We start from the raw sequence: 24,350 nt of genomic DNA on the forward strand, positions 1-24,350 counted from the left end.
CTGGAATTCTAGAAAGCTGTGGCCCATCAGTTAAGGTAACAATTAACAAGCCAATTGCCTGAGCTGATATAAAGCAGCTTCCTAAGTTTGTGTCATGAAAACAGAATTCCACCACAAACCTAATAGCCTTGAAATATTTTTGAGCTAATGCAACCTCAGCTGTTATCTTTTTCTGAAATAAAAATTTAGCAGCAGAGTTCTACATCTAGACTTTTAAGACTAGGCTAGACAAACACGTGGTTTAAACCGGGGGTGTCAAACTCGTTTGTTATGAGGGCTGGATCTGACATAAATGAGACCTTGCTGGGCCAGGCCATGTTGGGCTGGGCCATATGTGTACCTATTTAAGATTAGGAAGCAGAGATATAAACTTTATAAAGGACACAGACAAACATAATTAAAGACTTTTTTTAAAAAAGCCTTAAAATAAAACATGCTTAAAACATTAGCACTCATTGCTCTTAAAGGTGCTTTCTTTGTATCTCTCCCATGGGATTCAGGGAACTGGGCAAAGGAAGCTCTGTCTCTTTCCTTCCTTCCCCAGGGACCAGGAGGGAGAGGAGCATCAGCCAACAGAAGGAAGAGAGGCTCGGTTCAGTAGCTCTGCTGTGTGATTGAGAGAACCTGGCAAACCAAGCTCTGCCTCCCCCCCTTCCTCCCCAAAGGAGGAGCCTCAGCCAATGGAGAAAATAGAGGTTTTGCTCTGTAGCGCCTGTGTAATTGAGCAAGCCTTGCAAAGTAAGCTGTTATGCAGAAGGAAGCAAGACAGAAGAAGGAAGCAGGTGACAACCAGTTGTTCAGGGGCCTGATAGGAGCCCTCTGGGGGCATGATTCGGTCCCCAGGCTGCATGTTTGACACCCCTGGTTTAAGCAGAATCAGCTTCCAGAGTCAGAACAAAAAGGAAGATTTTTGTTTTCATCTGTACATTGCTCCTGAGAAGCTCCATTGCTGGAATGAAGGTGCACAGTTCTTTTACAACCTAGCACATAACACCAGAGATGTAAAGAATTCTGAACACTTTGAAACCATGGTGGTGAAGTTCCCTGATTCCACCCTCCCCAGAAAAAAAAACCCAGAAGTTTTAGGGAGAACTGAAACATATGCAATACTTAATCTCTCATCAATCCTAACACGTTTTATTGCATTACCAACATAAAATGTATCACATAACTTAGTTAACATATACTTGGCATATATATGGCTATCACTTAGTGCACATATATGAAGTCTGAAAGTATAAGTGCCTAAGTTTTCTAAAATTAAAATTGCAATTCCACCCAATACTAAAGAGAAAGCTGCAAACTGCTATACCCCTATGGCACCTTAGGATATGCATCTTAATTTTGCCATCTGAAATACAGGAACAAACAAGTAAATAAAAAGTCCACAAATGGGGAGGACCTACTCCTCCCAATGAATTCGTTTTGCTTCTTCAAAGTCTTCTCCTCTCTATGTGAGGCCTCCCTTCTCTCTATTTTATTGTCAAAACAACCTTGGCAAGACAGTTGAGGCCAAAAATGGCTATACTAAGGTCATCCAGTGAGTGTCGCAAGCAAGAGGGGGTCGGAATCCGGGTCTTCCCAATCTTAGTCTCTCTAACCACTACACCACACCAACATCAAATAGCTCTGGGAAGTATGTCAGCTTCTAGTCAGAGGCAAAACTTGATGAACCAGACAAGGCCTTCTGCCTTCTAAGTCTGCAAAACCTTAGCATAGCTTAAAACATTTTGTTTTAAAACAAACATAGCCTATCTAGAGTTGCTTTTATTTTTAAGCCACTGCGGTACTTTCCAAAGCTTCTACCCCTCTGGCATTTCAAAAGATTAAAGTGTATTTATTATGAATAATAAATATTATAATCAACATTATTCTCAGCTCTTGAGTTTATTGCTAATCTGGGCATTTATACTTGTGCACAGTCCTAGTACAAGCCTGTTCTATCCATAACAACAACAGCAGCAACAAACTTCAGCACTAAAGACTCATGTGAAAACAAGTTCTTCTAAATGAGTGATTTCAAGACAGCAGGATATTCTGGGTTTCTTGGGAATCACCAGAGTGATTTCTATTATCTTAAATAAATTGTAGGTCAACAGAACAGAATCTAAAGTTCACCTCCCAACATGCATGCACCTTAAGAGATATGAATCATTTGGTTTCTCTCTTTCCAGCCCCTTTAATACACAGTCACCCAGCAGGCTACACATTTAAATATTTATCTTCAGATATGCTAATGGATCACTAAAGTAACAAACTCTACACTTAAGTTTTTGAAAACTCTTCCAGTTCCACATGATAATTAATGTGTCTCATATATAAAAAGAGAGCTCCTAATCTTGTACTCAAAGAGGCACCCAATGGAATATTTTGCCTTTCTTCAAGGTACATTTCTTAATTCAACAAGCTGGACTCCAAGTTGCATTCATATCATTGTGTATCATAACGGTTAGAATCTTGGGGCAGGATCCAAACCACCAGTCTGCCATTGAAGCTCACTGAATAACCTTGGGCCAATCACTGTCTCTTCATCTGGAAGAAAGAAGAACAAGGTGTTTGGGGTCTGCAGTGAGGAGAAAGTTGGTGTATAAATGATGATCAATCAAATCAATAAATATCCTATTGCTCCTCGTGCAGCACTATCCACTAACAATCCTGCTCCCACTTGGTGAGCACCAAAGACAACTCCTGAATGCCGGGATGGATAACAACAAACAGCCCAAGACTTCATGATTTGCCTCCTCTTGCCCATGTACTCTTGCAACTCCCTACGGCTCATGACAAAATCACAGTTTGAACAAGGGGAGGGAATCTACCCTTCCCCAAAAAAATGTAGAGCAGAATTCTCTCTTCCCAATTTAAGCAGAGAACTCTGTGAGCTTGATCAGGCAGAGGGAGAGACCCCCAAAAGGCAGCCAGCAAACACTGTGGAAGAAATTTGAACCCAGGTCCTCCCAGATACTAGCCTGATGCTCTAACCACCATGTCAGACTGGTTCTAAAACCTCCACAAGCAAGCTCAAATTCCTTTATTTTCTTGAACACCTACAACATTTAGGGAGCCAGCATACAAACTATGTCAACAAAATGCAAACTGTTCCCACTGCTTTCCTCTTGCTTATGACATATGTAAACATAAATTTGACACAGCAATTCAAGCCTCTCATGGGTATCGTTAAGGGGGAAACTGCTGTACGTCCCCCCCATCATGTCTTCTTATTTATAGAGCTTCCCCCATGCTTTTAGTTAGAATCCATGGTTAAAGACACATGTACCATCACAAATCACTGCCATACCACTTACACTCTGCTAGCTCACTGCCCTGCAATTGACATTCTTATGAACAAGTTGCCTAGTTATAAGAATTTCCCTAATAACGACAGCTTACCCAGGTATGCATGTTTGGGCAACCAGGGTCAGAATGCCAAATAACAACCCAAACGAGCCCAAGGCCTGGGAATCCTGCCTGGGAACCAACCACTGCAGTTCTCCATTCTATGGTATTAAGCCTTGACTCAGTCATTTCCCCTGGAGTCAGATAACTGCCCCGGGATACACATCCCAAGAGACCTACAGCCCAACAGGTCACTTCCCATTGCACTCACTGTGAAAAGACCTGCCCTTTGGAGAAGTCCTCCTGATAACTGCACTCAAAGTTGCCTTCTACTACCGGAGAATGGCACAGCATACTTATAAGGCATGTCCATTTTGGCTGCTGACCTGTATCTTCTTAATTCGCAACCATTTCATACAACACTTCCCAACACACATATATGCTGATTTTCAGTTTTCAGTTCTCCTCACATCGACATTTGCAATTTATTCATGAAAAGTGAGTAGCATCTTTAGAACACAAAGTGCCACACACTGCCCAACAACTCCCAGTGAATTCTACGGGAACATTGAGATGCGGGGCTTGTTTGAGTTTTTTAAGTGCTAGCAGTTGATGTGCAACTTCTGCATCAGGAATAAGGCAAGACAGTGGTGGCCAGTCTTCTCTGGAAAGCAAGCCAAGAGTCAAGGGCAAAATGTGAGAGAACAGCAGCTTCCGCGGCTAAGCTTCTAGTCTGACTGATCCAAGGAGTGAGAATCAGTGCAACACAGGAGATGAACGTAGGGTGCAGGCCGGCCTTACTCAATGCCAGGCTTACAAACCCATTTGCTCTTTCCTAGGCTGGCTACAAACTGCCTGCTCCTGGTGGCAGAGGCTGGCCACTTATAGCAAAGGCACACCACAAACTACATGCAGAAGCCTCATTGTTTTGTCAAGGAGACACTGTCCTCGCTGAAACTGAATGCGGATGTCCAAAGGTGGGCCTGAATTTTTGCTATCAATGATGGCTGAAGGAAAGCAGTAAGTACTTAGCAATTTATGAGAACCATCTTCTTATCTCAGAGTTCTCACACAGTTTAATCATAAACATATTCCACCCTGAGCTCCCACACCGAATGTCATCCCATCTGTGGAAAGAGAAGACCTTCCACAAACTGGCTGAAGCTCGTTTTATGCTTCTTGCAAGGAGACCAACAGTTCAGCTATCATGGCTACCATGCACAGATCAGGACAACCTATCGTTATACTCTTCCCTAGACTCTGACCCCAGGAGTAATCCCCAAGAAGGGATTATTGTCCCCCCCCCCCCGATAAACTCTCTTTTTCTACCTGGCTCACAGCTTGGCTGCTTTCCAAAACGGCATGCTACTTTTCCAGATGTGCACGTTTCACACAGTAATGTACAAACAAGACTTCCTCCAACAGGCTAAGAAAACAGCTCCAGAAAAGTTCCCAAACAGTCTTTCTGTCATTGCACAATACACCACGGTGTCAGTGGAGAATCTAAAGATAATTCTGCAACAATTAAAAGAACAGATGACACAACCTTTGTACGGATAAACTCCACAGGGCAATGGTGGACTCACTACTATCTTATTTCTTAACTAGAATCTTTGTATTTTAAATGCACAAACAGTGCACATTCAGGATTTCCTAAAAGTGAAGGGGGAGGGGAGTAATCTGTAAAGTGTAAAAGTTGGACAATGAAGAAAGGTGACAAGAAGGAAGTTGATTCATCTGAAATGAGGCACAGGATGAGAATTTTATGGATACCACAGACCACCAAAAAGACTAATAAGTGAGTTCTAGAAGAAATTGTCTGAACTCTCCCTAGAAAATAAAATGACTAAATTCAAGCTATTGTACTTTGGTCAGAAGAAAAAGATACTGGATTTATATCCCACCCTATACTCTGAATCTCAGAGCTGTCACAATCTCCTTTACCTTCCCCCCCCCCCACCTCCAATAGACACCCTGTGAGGTAGGTGGGGCTAAAAGAGCTCTCACAGCAGCCGCCCTTTCAAGGACAATTCCTATGAAAGCTATGGCTGACTCAAGGCCATTCCAGCAGGTGTAGGTGTAGGAGTGGGGAATCAAACCCAGCTCTCCGAGATAAGAGTCCGTGCACTTAACCACTTCACCAACCACTACACCAAACTCACACTTAACCACAACACCAAACTGAGAAGACAAGAGTCACTAGAAAAGACAATAATGCTAGGAAAAGTTGAAGGCAGAAAGAAAAAAGGAAGACACAACATGAGATGGATTTCCTCAGTCAAGGAAGCCACCAGACCTGAGTACGGTTCTTACTGACAGGATGTTTTGGAGGGAATAATTCATAGGATCTCCCTCAGTCAGAAATTACTTGATACCACTTAACACACACAAACCCTCACTTGACATGGTGTCAAACTGACCTGCAGAAATGTGAAAACTTCAACACCACAAAACAATTTCCTCCAGCTTTGAACCATGGGCCAACAGATTCTCAAGTGAAAGCAACATTTAGCTTCAAACCATTTGACGTTCCATTACTGGTTTCAGACCCTTAAAGCATTCAACAAGGAAGCAGATACTGTTCCACTAATTTCTTTGGAGAAAAGGGAAACGCTAGACAGGAGAGCTATAGATGGAGATGCCACATATCTACACTATTCTCGCATGTTCTGCAGCTGAACCTCTGCAGACGAGCCAGAGCATCACCATGTCTGAGAAGAGGGCTCTCACCAGTCCTCACTGCAACCGATCTTGTTGGCATCTCTCCTCCTTCACTCATGCAGCTGTAAAGGCAAGGTCACTGATAAGGGCAGTCTGAAATCTCAGCCTTAATTAATTTCAGATACCTAAAAAGGGTGCATGCACACAAAAGTTATACCCAGCATTAAAGGTGCCACTGGACTCCAACGTTGTCTTAAAAGTGCCACTAGACTCCAACGTTGTTCTGTTGCTTCAGACCAACATGGCTACTCACCTGAATCTATCTTAATGATTTTTGTATGACTCAAATGTTTAAACACGCCCAGACACTACAGCAGGGCTCCTTATTAGTGTAAGATGTACAACTTTTACCTATTCTACTTCTAGCATTCTACCTGTATTTATAATACCATAAACATCTTGAAGCTTCAAAAATGTTAGTTTTAAAAGGTAGCCTAGTATGCAAAAATATTTACAGGGTGTTGCTGTTGTTTTTAACTTCTGCTTCTCACACTACAAAGGTAAGTGGTACCAAGGAAACACCCAAACATTACAGGTTGCACATAAGTGAGCAGCCACAGTTCCCCAGGTAGAGAACAAGCTTTAGCAATATGTGATACCTGAAATCTTTTAACTAGGGTTGCTGAGGACGGAACCTTGGAAGTACCACTAAGCTAGCACCCTTTCTGAATATGTTAAAATGTAGCAATTTTTTTCATTGGTTAAAACGTGAATGTTTACCAAACTTCACTGTTACATTATCGCAGTCCAGAAAACTATGGAGACTACACTGTCACTTCTGAAAACTAGCAAGGGTGGGGGAAGCAACATAAAACTCCAGATATAAGGGTGAAAGCATGAGGTGGAAACAGTACAACACTTCCCACCTTAATTGTAGGTGTACATAAAACAAGCTTTTGATCTTCTCACCCTATTCTTTTTCTAAACCCTGCATTTAACAGCTGATCTCTTGCAAAGCTTATTTAGCGTAAAAAAAATGAACTCAGGTCTGGTTATGCTTTTGCAGCTGATCCACAGAAAACACATACAGATCTTCACAGCCAGTAATCTTGTTTAGCAAAATGAACTGCAAACACCTAGTACAGGGCAGGCCCAAGACCAAAATCCTTAAATGTAAAAAAGACATACTGCAATCCTAATGCAGAGTTACTCCAATCTAACCTCCCTGATTTCAGCCAACTGCACAATGGAGGCTACTACTGCAAGCATATTTCCTAGTAAGTCAATCCTGTCCACAAATCATAACATTCTAGTACATTTCACTTGTTTATATAATTTGTACAAGAAAGGGACACTGGTGCTCAAGTTTAGTTTTGCATCCCCTCAACCTTTAACCAGAAACACCTCTCCACCTTTCATTTCAAGTAGAGATGCACATCTGGCTCCTCAATGGTGAGAAAAAGGCATTCTACACATGCCCAGAGATCTTTTTCTTCCTACACGCTGAGTTTATAAAACCTTGGAAAATACAGCCTAGCTCCATCCCATTCTTGGAACTGTGGCTAACTTTGGTTATTCCTGGCTTCAGTCAACATACGCATCCTTTTAACATGTAAGATAATACATACCAGAACCAATGTTCCCTCTAAGCTGCAGAGCCTTGTGAGCAAAACTTCTACTTTGTGAGTTACTGGCATTAAAGTTGTGAGCTACTGCATAAATTAGTGTGCTCTGGGGTCATCCTTCCTGAACTAAGACAAAACTGTGTGAGTTGGAGCCTAAAAATCTGTAAGCTAGCTCATGCTAACTCAGCTTAGAGGGAACACTAACCAGAACCTGCCTCCTTGAACAGTGGACATGGAATGGCCCACAGCTACTCAGCAGGCAAAAGCACTCTGCCCACCATTTGAGTCTGAATCACTGCAATATGCACCCCTATTCCACTCACCACTGTGTGGACTCATGCACAGTGGTTCCTCAAGAATGAGGTAAAGATACTTTGCACATGCTTAGAGGTCCCATGGCCTGCATTCCTAATAAACTGGAAAACGCTGCATTCTCCACCATGCAGGCATCTGAACTATGGTTCCCCGGGTATGGGAGGCAGCATACTTCCCACCACCATTGTGCAGCCAGCAAAGGGCGTTCTGTGTATGCTTTGAGGTGCCAGGATATGCACCACAAAGTACTAGAAAACACTGCCCTCTTTCTGCCCCATTACCCTACAGCATACATGCAGAAGTTCTCCTACCCAAAGAGTGTACTCTGCATATGTTCAGAGATCCCCTGCATCCTAGACTCCGTTAACCCTGTACATGCCTCTAGGTTCCAAGAGGTGCACCGCTAAACCACTGAAAACCACGTCCTCTTTCAGCAGCCCCTCTCCCCTTCAGCATATATGCTGCAGTCCTCTAACCCTGGTGGACAGTTAAGGGTGCACTCTGCACATGCTCAGCAGCCTGGCTGCAAGAAAGGGCATTATACGCATGCTACGAGATCCCCAAAGCACAGCCCTCTCTTTTGCAGGCATTCGAACCTTGATTCCGTCGGCCCTTCTGGGGAAGGAACTCACTCTGCACATGCTCAGCAGCCCGGCTACAAGAAAGGGTATTATACCCATGCTACGCGATCCACAACCCTCTTTCTTGTCGGCACTCGAGCCTTCATTCCGTCGGCCCGCCTGAGGAAGCAATGAACTCTGCACATGCTCAGCAGCCCGGCTGCAAGAAAGGGTATTATACCCATGCTCCGAGATCCCCAACCCTCTTTCTTGCCGGCATTCGAGCCTTGATTCCGTCGGCCCGCCTGAGGTAGCAGTGCACTCTGCACATGCTCAGAGAGCCCCCTGGGGGGCACCGGCGCAGTCCAGCCGCTCACCATTGTGGTTGACCCAGGTCGGCTTCAGGAGCTTCATTTTTCTTCTCCTCCTCCTCCTCCTCCTCCTCTTCCTCCTCCCTTTCCTCCTCTCGTCCGCCGCCACCGCCGCCGCCGCCCGGCTCCCTGGGCCTCCGTGCTGGGAGCGGCAGCGGGTCGGGGCAGGCGGCGGCCGCCGGCCGGGACTGCTCCGCCGCTCGGGCTGGCCTCGGAGCCGGCGCCCCGCCGCCCTGCACTACCGCCGCCGCTCCTCCTCCGCCGCTGCGCGCTCTCCGCCCCTCGGCTCGGCTGCCGCTTCCTGCCGCCGCCGCCGCTGCTTCTCCTCCGGCCCCTCACGGCAGCTCCATCCCCCGAGCCCGCCGTCGCCCCGCCGCCAGCCGCTGCCGCCCCTTCGCCCACCTCCCGGCCGCATCCCCCGCTCCCGGCGGCTCCCCGGCAACGCCGGAAGTCAGCGGAGGGCAACGACCTAAGCGGCCCGGCGGGAAACAGGGACGACGCCCAGAGCGGAGGGGCCGGCGGTGCAAGGTGGAGGCAGGCGGGGAGGGAGGGAGGGAGGCAGGGAAGAGGAGGAGGAGGCTCTGGGAAGAACCCCAGCTCGGCCCGGGAGAGGCGGCGGCAGCAAGGCTCCCTTAGAGGCAGAGGCAGCAGACCCCCCCCCCCCCCTTTCTTCCTCAGGAAATGCTCTGCTATTGATTTTAGGCAGGGGAGTCAAGCATGCAGTTCGGGGGCCCAATCAGGCCCCCGAGCAACTGACTGTCATCTGCTTCCGTATTCCTCTCTCTTGCTTCCTTCTGCATAACAGCTTGCTTTGCAAGGCTTGCTCAATTGCACAGGAGCTACAGAGCAAAACCTCTTTTTTCTTAATTGCCTGAAGCTCCTCCCTTGGGGAGGAAGGGGGGATGAATAGCTTGCTTTGCCAGCCTCTCTCAATTGCACAGCAGAGCTACTGAACCAAGCCTCTCTTCCTTCTGTTGGCTGAGGCTCCTCCCCCCCCCCCCCCAGTCCCCTGGGGAAGGAAGGAAAGCTTCCTTTGCTCAGTTCCCTGGATCCCATGGGAGAAATACAAAGAAAGCATCTTTAAGACCAATGAGTGCTAATGTTTTAAGCATGTTTTAAGATTTTTTAAAAATTGTTTCTGTTCTTTATAAAGATTTGTATCTTTGCTACCTAGTCTTTAATAGGTACAAACATGGCCTGGCCCAACACGTCTCAGCCCAACCCGACATGGAGAAGCCCAACAGGGTGTTATTTATGTCAGATCCAGCCCTCATAACAAATGAGTTTGACACCCCTGTTTTAGAGGCTCTTTTCGTGGTTTTGTATGGTAGAATGGTGGTGCACATTGGCACTTTTCAGCATGCAAGGTGCTGCTGAGCGCACATTTTGTAGCTGTAAGGATATACGGGCACTTGCAGGAGTTCAAAGCACTGCCACGCATGTGTCTTATAAGGGTTGTTTACTGTTTATGTAGGACAACCCTGCCAGGTAGGCCTGGGTTCTCTCCTTGCAGTAGAATGTTGGTCTGTCAAGGGATGGAAGAGCCACTGATTTAAATCGCTTTGTATTTATTTTTTTAAAACTCATATAATCTTTATTTCATGTTCCAAACATTACAATAAATGTAACATGAAAATACAGCACATAATGGTTCCCAAAAGGAAGGAAAGATTCACAATTCTAGTATACAAAGAAACATGCATATAAACATGCCCAAACTCTTATAGAGCAATTTCACAAAGCTTTTAGAAAGAAAAGTAGGGGGAGAATAAATAAGAAAAAAGGGGCGGGGTGGAAGGAAAGGAGGAAGTTGGGGTGAGGATAATGTGGAAGGGGAAAAGGCTGAAATAGATACGAGGAGAATAAAGTTGTGTTGGGAAGTCCTGAAGTCAATGGGCAGACAAAAGTACCGTAAGTTCTTTCCTCAGTGAGATCCCCTACCAGTGGATGGCAGCTAACATAGATGGCTTTAAAAGGGGATTAAATAGATTCAGGGCTTTTTTTTGTAGCTGTAACTCCTTTGCATATTAGGCTCCAACCTCCTGATGTAGCCAATCCTCCAAGAGCTTACAGGTCTCTTTAGTACAAGGTCCACTGTAAACTCCAGGAGGATTGGCTACATCAGGGGTGTGTGCCCTAATAAGCAAAGGAGTTCCTGACACAAAAAATGCTCTGGATAGATAGTGGAGGAGGTCTATCAAAAGTTGACTCAAGGGAACCTCCCCATAACAGTAATAGGAGGCAACTTCAAAGGGGAGGTTTTGGTATCTATGTCTTGTGTATTGGCTTCCTAGAGCACCCGGTTTGCTACTCTGAGAAACAGGAGGCCAGATAGATGGACCACCATTGCTATCATATCTATGTATGTTTCTGTCATGTAATGGTATTAAATAAATGGTGTGTATATTGTACCAGCCCATTCTGCCAGTTCAATAATAACAGCACACACATTTATATAGCATTTAACAAAAGATCAGAGCACTGTATTTTCTTTTGCTCTCTTTACCACAAGCAAAGTTGGCCAGTATTATCTCTCTACTAGTACAGGTAACCGCATTGCAGAGAAAGGTGAGGTATAAAAGAAGTAAAATAATAAGTAAAATTGGGTTGCTCATTGTAGTCAATGTCTGCAACCCTGCAAATCATAGTCTTTGAAGTCATTTTGACAAAATCTGATTAAATGCTCTAAAATAAACAGCTGAGTCAGATGGTTCTGTGGAAGTAAAGATAAGATGGAGAACAGAATGATAAGCTGCTTTGGGTTTCCACTGTGGAGAAAAGCTAAGTAATGTAAATATAATAAATGAAATGTTATAAAACAGACTATTGCATGAGTATAGGTCTTACCTGTACAGGTCCACAGACAAGGATAAGTACCTGACTCATGGAAGCAGATTTTTAACATTCAAATATTTACATATTCCCATATTTATATATTTTCCAAAAATGCAATCTCACATTGACATCATTCCTAGCATCAACCCTAGTTCATAATCGTAGCTAATTTATTTTCAAAGTTTCTCTTTAAAAAAAAAATCTTACAAGATTATTTTTACTCTTATATTCTAGATTTAGACATGTGTCTCTGCAGATAGGCTTAGTTAGTTTTTACCTCTTTTAATTATAACAGAAATAACTAGAAAGGGAAATTGCTGAGTTGCAAATTACTACAACACTTCAGAACAATGGAATCCTCAGGACTTAACAGGGATATTGGTTCCTTATCTCACAACATATGCTAACCTCATTCAACCCTCACATCTGTATTCTTACCAATCCCCCAGAAAGGTCATAGGTCCTCTGTTTTGTTTTATTTCTTATTTGGAATAATAGATTAGAATAATACATTTTAAAGTAACACAATGAATAGTAAAATGTGATGTAATTTGGAATGGTAGATTGGAATGTACACACCCATTACCCTACTTCAAAGAGGAAGGTGCTGTAAGGTTGCCTGCATGCTTGAGAGGAGATGGGTGGAATGCAGGGCTTTTTTTGAGCATTAATGCAGTTCCGGCAGGCTTGGCGTCAGGGTTGTGTGACCTAATATGCAAATGAGTTATTGCTGGGCTTTTTCTACAAAAAAGCCATTTGCAAAACGATGATGTCAGGGGGTGTGGCTCAATATGCAAATGAGTTCCTGCTAGGCATTTTCTACAGAAAAAGCCCTGGTGGAGCGTAACAGGGTCTCAATTAATTATTCTCAGCATTCCACAAGGACACATCTGCTCATCAGTCTCCAATTTTGACATAGTTATTTCCTTCTGTACATCCCCTCCCCCAATCATTGAACCCAAACAAATGGTAACCATGTGAGCTAAGCTTGATATTCCTGTTTAGTTCTTGAATCTGTCAAACATCTTCATTACACTAGATGCTAATTTATTGCTCACCCTCTACCTGGACTCAAACTTTGTTCTTTAGTTTTCCATATTTTCTGTATCTACCGATCTGACTCGGGCCTCTCTATGGTTTAGCTTCTGTTCCTGCCAACTCTTTCTGCTTGATTTTTAAGAAAACAGACCCCTGATTAGAGCTGGAAGTATTTGGAGGATTGCACTGTGTTGGTGTATTAGACACAGAATAAAAACCCACAGTCAAATCAGTCATCAGGTCTACAGTACTTGGTACCAGCTTCATTCCAGGCAAGGAAAGAAACTCGACTTCACATCTGTATTTGCTTTATAGAAGTCACCTGTAATGAAAACCTTAAAATTGCACGTGGTGATTATAATTACTCCAGTGTGATGGAAATGTACTTTATACATTCTCAGTGATATTCTTTTATTGTTACACCTGTTGCAGAAACTACAGGCAGCTGTATTGGTAGATAGGGAGAAAGCAAAAGTTAGAACACAGAAATATTTGGACTGAGGTGTGACCAAATTTTTGAGGTCTCCAGACTATACAGTCTTAGGAAGGAGCGGTGGAGGTGTGATGTGCAGATTAATTGGGTGCAAATGAAATATCGAGATGACTCAAAAGCTACTGGAGATAAAGGTGCAGTGGAAAGCCTCTCCCCCTCAAGCAGGTAGTAATTTGCAGTCAATGAAAATACGTTCCAGCTTTAAAACGTCAGATTTTCTAATTTAGTTTGTGTCAGCTCCTGAGCTGTCCTCAAGAATCAGGCCTTTCTAACGTTCAGAAAAGGTTCATTTTATTGATAGACACTTTACAGCAGGGTGACCCTCTGTGTCAGATGCTTATAGCCCCACTCAGGCAGTTATGAGCCCACCAAAATCCACAGCTAAAAGCCTATAAAAAGCAAGGGTGAGCGCTTCTCGCCCAGTCCCCTTTGTGTATAGCAAGTGCCAAAACAGTCTCTGAAGAAGAGATAGCATGTCCTTGAGATCCAGACACAGGCCTCTCCATCAGGGCAGAGGGATTACTTTTGCAAATTATAGACAGAGGCAAAGCAAGCAAGGCAAAACAATATAACTCCCCCTTAACATTCCCATTGCAGTTACAGAGATTAACAGAAACATAGAAGGCCCCTTGACATACTGCCCCCCTTAAGCCACACCTCCCCCTGGTTTAGTGGGGTGCTTTTAATGGATTTTTTTAAAGTAAATGAGATACATTGACAGATTGGACTTCTAAGAACATGAGAAGTCATGTTGGATCAGGCCAATGGCCCATCCAGTCCAACACGCTGTGTCACACAGTGGCCCAAAAAATTATATAAAAAACCCGCAGTCGACGTTTCTTCAAGCTAAAGAGCCCCATTCATTGTGCGTGGGGGGGGGGGGGGGTCTCTTCCTCCTGCTTTTGTCCCCAGACCGAGCATCTCGTCCCCAAGGCCCCCTTGCTGCTGACGCTGGAGGGCCATTCGTCGCATGCGGTTCTCCATCTCGTAGGCTAACTGGATCCACCCCACTAGGGTACCTGGGTCAGCTTGCTTCAGGCCCAGGGCACAGTCCAAAAGCGCGGCGTTCAGGCCCTTTTGGAACTGGTCTACTTTCCTGCGCTCATCCCATCCGCGGACTTCGATAATGCGGGTCGGAAACTCGGCGGCGTACTCCCACAACGACCTCTTTCCTTGCCGGTGCAAGCCCGGGTTTCTGGGAAGAGGTCTTCGAATTGCACCCGGAGTGCCTGCAGGAATGCCCGCCAGGAGCGACGTTCAGGGGCTCGAACTTCATGGAGGCCAAGGTACCAATCGGCTGCAGCCTTTTTGAGCCTAGACCCCCAAAAGAGCACTCGACCCTCTTCCGAGGGCAACAGGTAGGCCCGCTAGAATGACAAATGCGCCAGCTTCTCGGGGTCCCCATCAAACGCGGCCCGTAGGTCCCAGAAAGGCCGCTCAGGAACTCGAGCATCCCGGGTTGCAAGAGGCGGGGGCCCATCGGGCGGGACCTTAGGGTGCCCTCCATCTCCCTGAGGAACTGGTGGTGCCCCTGACGGCTGGATCGCGGGAGCGGCTGGCCGCCGCTGCAGCTCTTGGAGGAGCAGTTGGTGGAATTCCCGCCGGAGCAGCCCCACTCCATCCGCCCCCTGGTGGTCCTCCGGCTTTTCCTCCTCCTTCTCTCCCTCATTCCCGACTGGGATGGCTGCACCGCCTGGAGCAGGTTTTGCGTCTCCCTCTCCGAGTAGGAGCGTCCATGGCGCTTGCCGGGCATCGGAGGGGTCCTGCCTTCTCGGCTGCCAAGCCTTGTGGGTACTAAAGAGACGTTCGTCCTCCTCCCATAGCTGAGCCCCCCTGGCTTTGTTCCTGCGCTGCTCCAGGACGGGCCTGGGGGGATTCGGTATGACCCCCAAATCATGCAACTTGTCAGGTAAAGCAGGCACCTCTTCTTCTAAATCAGGGGTGGTGGCGGGAGTCGGACGCGTCCCGTTGTCGGGTTCCTTCTTTCCGCTCATGCTGTTGGTTGGAGGTAGTCCCAAAGACAGGCGAGTTCCCACAACAGAGATCTGACATTGACTCCCCGGGCGGTTAAGAACCGAGCAAACCCCACGGCTAAAAGCCTGCCAAAAGCTGGGGTGGGCGCTTCTCGCCCAGCCCCCTTTGTGTGTAACAGGTGCCAAGACAGTCTCTGAAGAAGAAGAGATAGCGTGTCCTTGAGATCCAGACACAGGCCTTTCACACGCAGATCTGGCAACCCTATCCCCACACGAAGCTGCCTTTCAGGGAGCAAAAAAATAAAAATAAAAAATGGAACGTGGAAACAGGAAAGCCCTGATGACAGCACTTGAATGTAATCCCAACAGAACAAATCCTTTGTATAGTTAGTCTAGTCTATTGATATTGGTTGGTATAGTGTGGAGTAACTGCATACGTTTGTACTGCAAATCTTGCAAACGCAACAGATTAACAAATACGCTACTCCAGCTCTACCTAGCCGGAGCAGGTGGAGTTCTTTTGCATGCAACTCGGACCCCTTGTTGCAAGGCGATCGAGCGGGAGGGACACTAATTTCTAACGGACCGGAGTGCCGCACCGGATCTGTTCCCCTTTTTCGGAAGGCGTCTTGCGGTAGGAGAAGAGGTACTGCGGGTCAGAGCGTGTGTTGAAAGTATGTTCACACAGGCAGCGGCGTCAAGTGTCTTGAGCCTGCTTTGCTGTAGGGCAAGAGGCCTCTTGTGTAGGTAAGTGCCCCAACTCCCCCCCCACCCCCACCCCTCAAAAGTACCTTTAGTCCGCTGTCGATAGAAACTTGATCAAGATGGGTGGCCATGTTATTCTATATGTAGCAGCAGAAAAAAGCAAGAGCCCCTTTAAAAAGGTACACCTTACAGACTAACAAAATTTGTGGGAGCGTATGAGCTTTCGTGAGTCACTGCTCACTTAGCCAGATATCTCAGACCCCGCGTCTTTAAGGTGCTATTCCACTCTCGCTTTTTTTTCTACTGGTAGAAACTTGCTTACAGAGAAATATTTTGACTTCTTAAATTTTAATCGAAGGATATAAAAATTTCCTTGTAGTTGCTGGATCGGACTGGCATCTTGTTTCCAAATTCTAGCAATGGCTAGCACCATACCTTTGAGGAAACTGACTAATATGCAGGATGAGAAAATAGTGGCCATCTGTTCTCGGATTCTGATCTTCAGAGGTAGATACCCTCTGAACGTGGAAATTCCTTTTCCAGACATTAATTGCTGCTATTTGGTTTCTGCATCTGATGGAAAGGCCTGTAGCCCATCTAAGCTCACGCTATAGTAATCTGCAAGTGTTTAAAGTACTGCTAGACTATTTTTGTTTTTAATATGGCCACAGTGTATCTTGCTGTTCATAAAGACAGTTACAATTTGCTTTACTGTATTAGGAAAAGAAAATTTATGCTGCCCTCCATTTATATGTAAGAAGGTTACTTAGGATAAATTTAGTATGGTAAATAACCACAGAATGGAGTCCAGTGACACCTTTAAGACCAACAAAGTTTTATTCAAGGTATGAAGAAGTGTGTGTACAGTATCTGAAGAAGTGTGTGCGCACACGAAAGCTCATACCTTGAATAAAACTTCTTTGGTCTTAAAAGTGCCACTGGACTCTATTGCTTCAGATCAACATGGCTACCCGCCTGGAAATAACCACAGAAAGAATGAATTAAATATTTTTGTTACTTGGTGAAATTTGTGAGATTTGAATCTTGCTGGACCTTCTGTTCTAATTTGACTGATCTAAGAGGTTTTTCCCCAATTATCTTTAGTTCCCAGTTAACCAGCTATGTTCAAGGTCGAGAAAACCACTGGCAGTCTTCACTTCTGACGCTCAGGGCAGCTCTACCCATGAGGTAAAATGTAGTTCGCATTATGCAAGGTATTTAGAGTGCTTTTTCTAAATTGGAGGGAAACTATTTCAGTATGTACATTTAGAGAATATATTGAAGGATCTCCAGTGTTTCAGCTGGCAATAATTTTAAACGTGCAAAATGTTGTATCATTTATTCTTGTACCACCAGAAACCTAAGTACGAAAAAATGTGACACTGTGAGATCATGTAAACTTATGGTTGAGTGAAGATTTGAACTGGCATATTTCAATTTAAGCACAAAACTGAACAGTTAAAACTCTGAGCTCCACATTGCCTGAAGAAAAAGTCATGTCAGCCATATTTTTATCCTGTCTTTCTAAGACAAGAAATGGGTTTTCCTCCTATTTTATTATCATAGCAATCCTGTGAGGTTAGGCTAAGGGGGACTGGTATAAGTCATCCAGTAAGCTTCAATACTGAGAGGGATTGTGAACTCAGTAGTTTGAGTTTGGCACTCTTAACCATGACACTGCACAGCTGATCCAGTGAATGTTAAAAATGCAGGCATTTGGATTCCAACTTCTCTGCTTTTGGAATCATCTCGAGAATTGTCACAAAGTCCTAATTTTCACAGACTGATGAGGCTAATATATATTTTAATATATATGGCTTACCTTTTGATTCATTTTGCCCATAACCTTGCCAACAAAATGTTTAAAACCCTGATGCATGCTGAAATGATACCACAAAGCAAGAGCAATAAAAATGAAACCAATAGAAACCCAATAAGTCCTGCAGCAGGGTGGGATGGAGAGCAGCAACATGAAAGTTACCAAATTAAATGGAGATCTTCAAAAGCATTCTGGGAGAGTTCCCTCTTTGACTAGCACATAAATGCCAGCAGGGTTGAAGTGAGAGACACTTTGCTAGGAAGGGAATTCTACAATCTGGACACTAATGGCACAAAGTCTGTGTCCCACATAGCCACCCACTCTACCACTGATAGAGGCATAATGCAGAGAAGGACCTCTGTGGGGTTTAAGGTGCATGGTTCAAAACAGTGAAACATGGTAGGCAGTTTTATATTGCCTTATACATTGTGTATTTACTGTATGTAATTTATTTATATCCCACCTTTAAGAACATAAGAAGAGCCCTGCTGGGTCATACCAATAGTCTATCTAGTCTAGTATCCTGTCTCACACAGTCCCCAACCAGTTCTTCTGGAGGGCCAACAACAGAACATAGAGGCCAAGGCCTTCCCCTGATGTTGCCTCCTGGCTCTGGGATTCAGAAGCCTCTGACTCTGAAGATTCCCCTCAGTCATCATAGTTAGTTGCCATTGATAGAATCTATCTAAGCCCCTTTTAAAGCTGTTTATTCCTGTGGCCATCACTACATCCCAGCCTCTTCAGCCTTTTCTCAGAGGAAAAGTCTTCCAACCTCCTAATCATATTAGTTGTTCCCCTCTGTATTTTTTCGAGCTCTGCAATGTCCTTTTGCTGATATGGTGGCCAAAACCATACACATATTTCAAATGATGCCACACAATAGATCTATACAAGGGCATTACAATATCAGCCATTTTGTTGTCAATCCCTTTCTTAATAATCCCTAACACAGTTTGCCTTTTTTTTTTTACTGCTGCTGCACACTGGGTTGACACTTTCAGTGAGCTATGCACTACAACCTCAAGATCTTTTTCTGTCTCATTCTCAGCATGTTCAGGCCCCATTAGCCTATACTTGAAGGTGGGATTTTTTTGTCTCCATGTGCATCATCTTAACACTTACCAACCCTGAACCTCATTTGCCACATTGCCACCTATTCACCCAGTTTGCAGACGTTCTCTTTGAGCTCTTCACAGTCAGCTTTGGTTTCCACCATCCTGAATAATTTGGATGTCATCAGTGGCAAACTTGGCCACTATAGTACTCACCCTTAGTTCCTGATGATGAATAAATTAAATCGTACTGGCCCCAATACTGATCCTTGTGGGACCCCACCTCTTACTTCCCTCCATTGTGATAACTGTCCATTGATTCCTAGTCCTTACTTCCTGTAATGTAACCAGTTTTTAATTCGTAAGGGAACCTGTCCTCTTATCCCATCCCTGCTAAATTTACTAAGGAGTCTTTGGTCAGGTACCTTGTCAAAAGCCTTTTGAAAGGCCAGGTATATGATGTCTACCAGATCACCGTTGTCTACATGCTTGTTCACTTTCTCAAAGAACTGCAAAAGTTTGATGAGGCAGGACTTCCCTTTGCAGAAGCCATGCTGATTTTCCCTCAGGAGGCTTTATCCCTCTATGCGCCTAATAATTCTATCTACTGATTCTTTCCCCGTGAGAACCTGGAGTGGTTGATATGGTAACCAAAAAGGTTGAGACAAATTTAAAAAATTAAAATATAGCTAAGCACGTAGTACTAATGTACAAAATATATCGAATTTAATTATACATTCAAAAGTGCTGAAATATTATCTGAAACCAAAAAGTGCTAAAATATCTGCACATAGGTACCTAAATCTAATATTAAGACAAATGTCTAACAATATAAATAAAGGTTAAAAGGTACAAATTATATCCATATGCAAGAACCAGTACCAAATGTGTTTTGGATAAAAGCCTTCCTCATTGGTAAAATTCAAACTGAGCCCTCCATAAATTTGAGAAATTACATAAAACTCATACATAGAAGGGACCTTACTCACACTGAGACGTTCACCCATGGAGTAAGTGGTGATAAATATTCTTGAGATGCAACATGAGCAACTCATCAAGATGTGCAATGTTTGCCCATGGATTTAGGCCCAACCTAAATGCTCAAAGCTTCAGTGGAGTGCTTAGGTACAATGAGAAAAGAGTCAGCCAAATTATACCTGAGCTTTCCATTGGAGCTTTAAGCATGTTTTCTTTACCTCAGCCTTTTTGATGATATGATATTGGATTTATATCCCACCTTCCACTCTAAATCTCAGAGCAGTCACAATCTCCTTTATCTTCCTCCCCCACAACAGACACCCTGTGAGGTGGGTGGGGCTGGAGAGGGCTCTCCCAGCAGCTGCCCTTTCAAGGACAACCTCTGCCAGAGCTATGGCTGACCCAAGGCCATTCCAGCAGCTGCAAGTGGAAGAGTGGGGAATCAAACCCGGTTCTCCCAGATAAGAGTCCGCACACTTACCCACTACACCATACTGGCTCTTTTTGGTTTACCTTTCTCGTGTAGGGTTGTGTTTTTCTCCTCTTTTTTGGTTGCACTTAACCCAAAGCAGCTGACATCATTCTCTTCTCCTCCATTCTATCCTCACAACAACCCTGTGAGGTAGGTGAAGCTGAGTGTGCATGACTGTCCCAGGATCACCAAGCAAGCTTCCCTGGTATGAGTGGGGATTCTCATCCGGGTCTTCCAGATCCTAATTCAGCACTCTTTAACCACTACGCCACACTGGCTTTCCAAAGCACAATCTACCCCAGTAGGATTTTTATAATGAACATATTAATTTTTTAAAATTTTGTAGCCTAGTTTCATTACACTGTTTGTATGCCTTCTTTTGTTTATTCCTTTTTTAAAAAAACGTAATCTTTGAGTTTCACCGAGAAAGGGAAATTATAAATGAAAAATAAAATAAAACTAAGTGTTGTTTTATCCATGTGTATGTAATTGCTGAGACGGAGTTTTGAATGGTTTATTCTCCATTAGGGCAGAACCAAGGAAGAAAAAGAAAGTGGATCCAAGAAGAGAACAAGCCATAAAGGACCGGATGAAGAGAAGGTTAAAAAGACTGGAAAAAGCCCCACAGGAGCTGATCCCTATTGAAGATTTCATCACACCATTCAGATTAATGGATGCAAAAAGGTAAGGACCTACAGATGGCAGGAATGAAGATGATATGCTAGAAATCTGCATGTTTTTGCATTTTTTCCCAAACCAGCATTTTTCCAGACAGAAATCCTGCCCCCATGCCCTTAAGGAAATTCATTTTGGTATATGCCATTCAGAACTTTATCTCCGTTATGTAGAAACAACCCTATTGGGGATATTAAGCATATAAGGGCCTGTTTGTATACTGTTATCCCAGAATAACCCATCAGAGCTTACGCTAGAATCTGATTCATTTGTATGACTGACCAGAGATTAAACTGCACTGAAAAAAGTTCAACAGCCCAGGTAAGATCTGCATTTCCATGTCAAAACCAAGAGCAGTTTGGAAAGCAAAAACAGGCCCAGGAAAGGATCCTGTCCCCTTGACAAAGGGGGGAAGGAAGGAAGAAGGCCTACTCCCCCAACAGAGAGCGAGGGGGGTGGAGGCTCAATGCCAGCTTCCACCTGGCTCACCACGTGCTGGCAGTCATGGGGCGGGAGATGCTGACTTTCAGCAAAGGAGCTCCTGTCCCATTCACAGGGATTTTTCCTGGTGGCCTTAATGGCTAATGCACCCCTGGTCAAGATAAGAAGGTTGCTATCCCTGTATACAGACAACTGCAAATGAACACCAAATAACTAAGTGGAATATGCTGTGACCCAGTTTACTACTCCAGGACAATACTCCTGTGATAATCCCTTAATTCTCACTGTGTAAACAGGTCCTTGGAAGTGCACCAGAAAGCTCAAAGTTTGGATTGTGTGTTTCGTTTAGCTGTTTATACCCCACTTTCCTCACGACCCAGACAGCTTCTCCCCTCTGCTTTCTCCTCACAACTAGAACCATGCATTTTTTTTCTCCATGTTTTATAATTCGGGTCTCTTAGACCTGAAAAACGTTCAGGATTCCCCCTCCCCCCAAAAAAAATCCAGATCCCAATACCGGTGAAGTTATCAGATCTGGGATTTTTCAGAAATCCCAAATTTTTTTGGATCCAATAGACCCGAACCAAAAAACAGCAAAAAGAAAAAGCAGCAAAACCACTTAAAACAGCTGAGAGGTGGCTGAGCCTCTTTAAACCAGACTGCTCAACAGAGCCTTCCAAGGAGGTGATCCTGCAATTACAGCTCTCCCCACAGGCTCTGCTGGGCAGCCCGCTTTTGCCAGTAATCCCAAAATACAGGCAGGATTTTTTTTTCCAGTGCCCCTGAAAAATCAGATACAGTTGAGAAGCAGAAATCTACCTGGAAAAATATCAATAAAGGTTTTTTCAGGCATATTTTCAGTTCAGGTCAACCCAAAAGTGCACCCCTACTCCCAACTGAGGTAGGTTCTGCTGAACAAGAGTGACTGGCTTCCATGGCAGGGTAGCGATTGACTTGAGCTTGGTCTCCCGGATCTTAATCCAAGATTCTAACCACGGCAGTGCTTTGTGATTGTCTGGCAGCTGCTCTGCATGCTGATCAAATGATTCATGCTCGTCATTCAAGCCCACTTAAAATGGCCTTTGTATTTTTCACCCACCAACAGCAAAAGGCGTGAACATCGCTTTGAGGAAGCCATGTGTGAAGTTAGTCTAATACTTCATTCCTAAACAGTCAGTAGGTTGCTTTCATGGAAGGAATAGTATTTCTTGTGGTGTCCTCTTCTAAATTAGAACCAAGGCTTTGTTTATAGCAGGAACTCCTTTGCATATTAGGCCATGTACTTCTGATGTAGCCAGTCCTCCAAGAGCTTACAATAGGCCCTGTAAGCTCTTGGAGGATTGGCTACATCAGGGGTGCGTAACCTAATATGCAAAGGAGTTCCTGCTACAAAAAGAGCCCTGAGAAGGTGTTCTGGTGAGATACTGTAGCGCAGTGGTAGAACACGTGATTTATATGCGGAAGGTCCCAGATTCAGTCCTTAGCATCTCTGTTTTATTCATTTACATATGTACTTTATAGCTTGCCTTTCTCCCTAATGGAGACCCGCAGTGGCTTTACATTATCTTGTGTTCCACTTTACCTTCACAACACCCCTGTGAGGTAGATTTAGGCCAAGAGTATGTGACTGGCCCAAGGCCACCCACCAGGCTTGAATGGCAGAGTATCTGGGTTTCCCAGAGCCGAGTTCGACTCTCTAACTAATCTACCCTGCAGGTTCTCGGTTAAAAAGAAGTCAGGCAGTCTATGTTGGGAAAAGACCTTTCTCTGCTGGAGACCCTGCAGAGGAGGAAATAATTAAGACGTCTGCTTCATAGGTTCAAAATGGGTCCCTCAGGAGCAATATGCAGTTTTGTAAAAGCTTCCTTCCAGATGTCTACTAAGAAAACACTGCTGTTTTTTCCCCCTTCCCCCTCTGTCAGGGTACGAGCTGCTTTGCCCTTGTCCTTCGAGGAGACCGAAAGGCGAGCCCTCCTGATGAAGAAGTGGGCAGCATACAAGCAACAGCAGCGCATGGCGGAGTTAGAAACCATCAAGTCCCTGCTGAAAGCCCAGGAGCAGGCCTTGAACGAGCTGCGTCTTGAATCAGAGGAATTGTACCAGGCGGCCATCCGGCGAGATGACAACCTGTTTCCTTTTGAGAGGCAGGAGCCCATGTATACACCCCCACTGCCTGATTACGAGGCTCCTGAAGGAAAATGCAATGACGTCACCAGAGTATATACACAGTGATGGGGAAAGGTTGGCGTGTGACTGCTGGAAGATGCTCCATTCAGTAAATTCACCCATAGGGTGCATCTGGTTCTCTGTTAGTTTTTGAATTCCCAGTTGCAGATGGCCATCTGTTAACTCATTGTACAGACTAAGTCAGCACCTAACAAGAATAAATCTTTCGTTTGGAGGGGTCCATTTTTTAATAGGGAATGTTCTGGTTACTGTCTTATTGTGGAACCTTCATCTTTTGCCATGCTCATGTGCATCTGAATTTAATCTGACCCCTTCTAAGAAGCTGAGGGCTATGTGTATAAGGTCCCTTTGGTTTGTTCTTACAAGAACCCTGTGAGGTAGGTCAGTTTGAGGTCACCCAGTGAGTTTCGTGGTTGAGTAAGGATTTCAACTTCGGTCTCTTCCCACAACCTGGCACTCTAGTTCACCACAGGGTGCCTGGCTCTCTTTTCTGCAGCTCATTTGGAAAGGTTATTTAAAATGTCCACAGGCTTTTTTACTATGGCCCGCACTTCTCACAATATTGTGTGCCCCTATGTTCAAGGATGCCTTGTGGGAGGCAGGATGTATTTTGTATATTCACTTGTAACCTGCCTTTCTTCTGAATGGGGACTCAACATGGCTGACACCATTCTTCATTTTATCCTCACGACAACCCTGCGGGTAGGTTAGGCTGACAGTGTGACTGGCCCAAGGTCACCCAGCTACTAGTCCAGCACTCTTACCCACTGCACTGCACTGGCTCTCACGTGAGCTATAAACACTACTCCAGATTTTC

General features: G+C 44.6%; 2 protein-coding genes across 2 annotated transcripts in view; one reads left to right on the forward strand and one right to left on the reverse strand.

Moving 5' to 3' along the window:
- LOC132579706 (protein HIRA) overlaps positions 1–9,055 on the reverse strand; it is a 70,114-nt gene extending 61,059 nt beyond the window's left edge. The window contains exon 1 of the mRNA XM_060250276.1: positions 8,872–9,055. Coding sequence (XP_060106259.1) covers positions 8,872–8,908 — 37 coding nt within the window. The 5' untranslated portion in view covers positions 8,909–9,055. The remainder of the gene's footprint in view (positions 1–8,871) is intronic.
- Positions 9,056–15,704: 6,649 nt separating this feature from the next.
- MRPL40 (mitochondrial ribosomal protein L40) lies at positions 15,705–23,770 on the forward strand. Its single transcript, XM_060250277.1, has 4 exons — positions 15,705–15,951; positions 17,014–17,097; positions 20,759–20,914; positions 23,269–23,770. The coding sequence occupies exons 1-4, from the start codon at positions 15,881–15,883 to the stop codon at positions 23,576–23,578; spliced, it is 621 nt and encodes a 206-aa protein (XP_060106260.1). The 5' UTR covers positions 15,705–15,880; the 3' UTR covers positions 23,579–23,770.
- The last annotated feature ends 580 nt before the right edge of the window (positions 23,771–24,350 follow it).

The sequence above is a fragment of the Heteronotia binoei genome, chromosome 11, assembly GCF_032191835.1.
Source record: "Heteronotia binoei isolate CCM8104 ecotype False Entrance Well chromosome 11, APGP_CSIRO_Hbin_v1, whole genome shotgun sequence".
Lineage (NCBI taxonomy): Eukaryota > Metazoa > Chordata > Lepidosauria > Squamata > Gekkonidae > Heteronotia > Heteronotia binoei.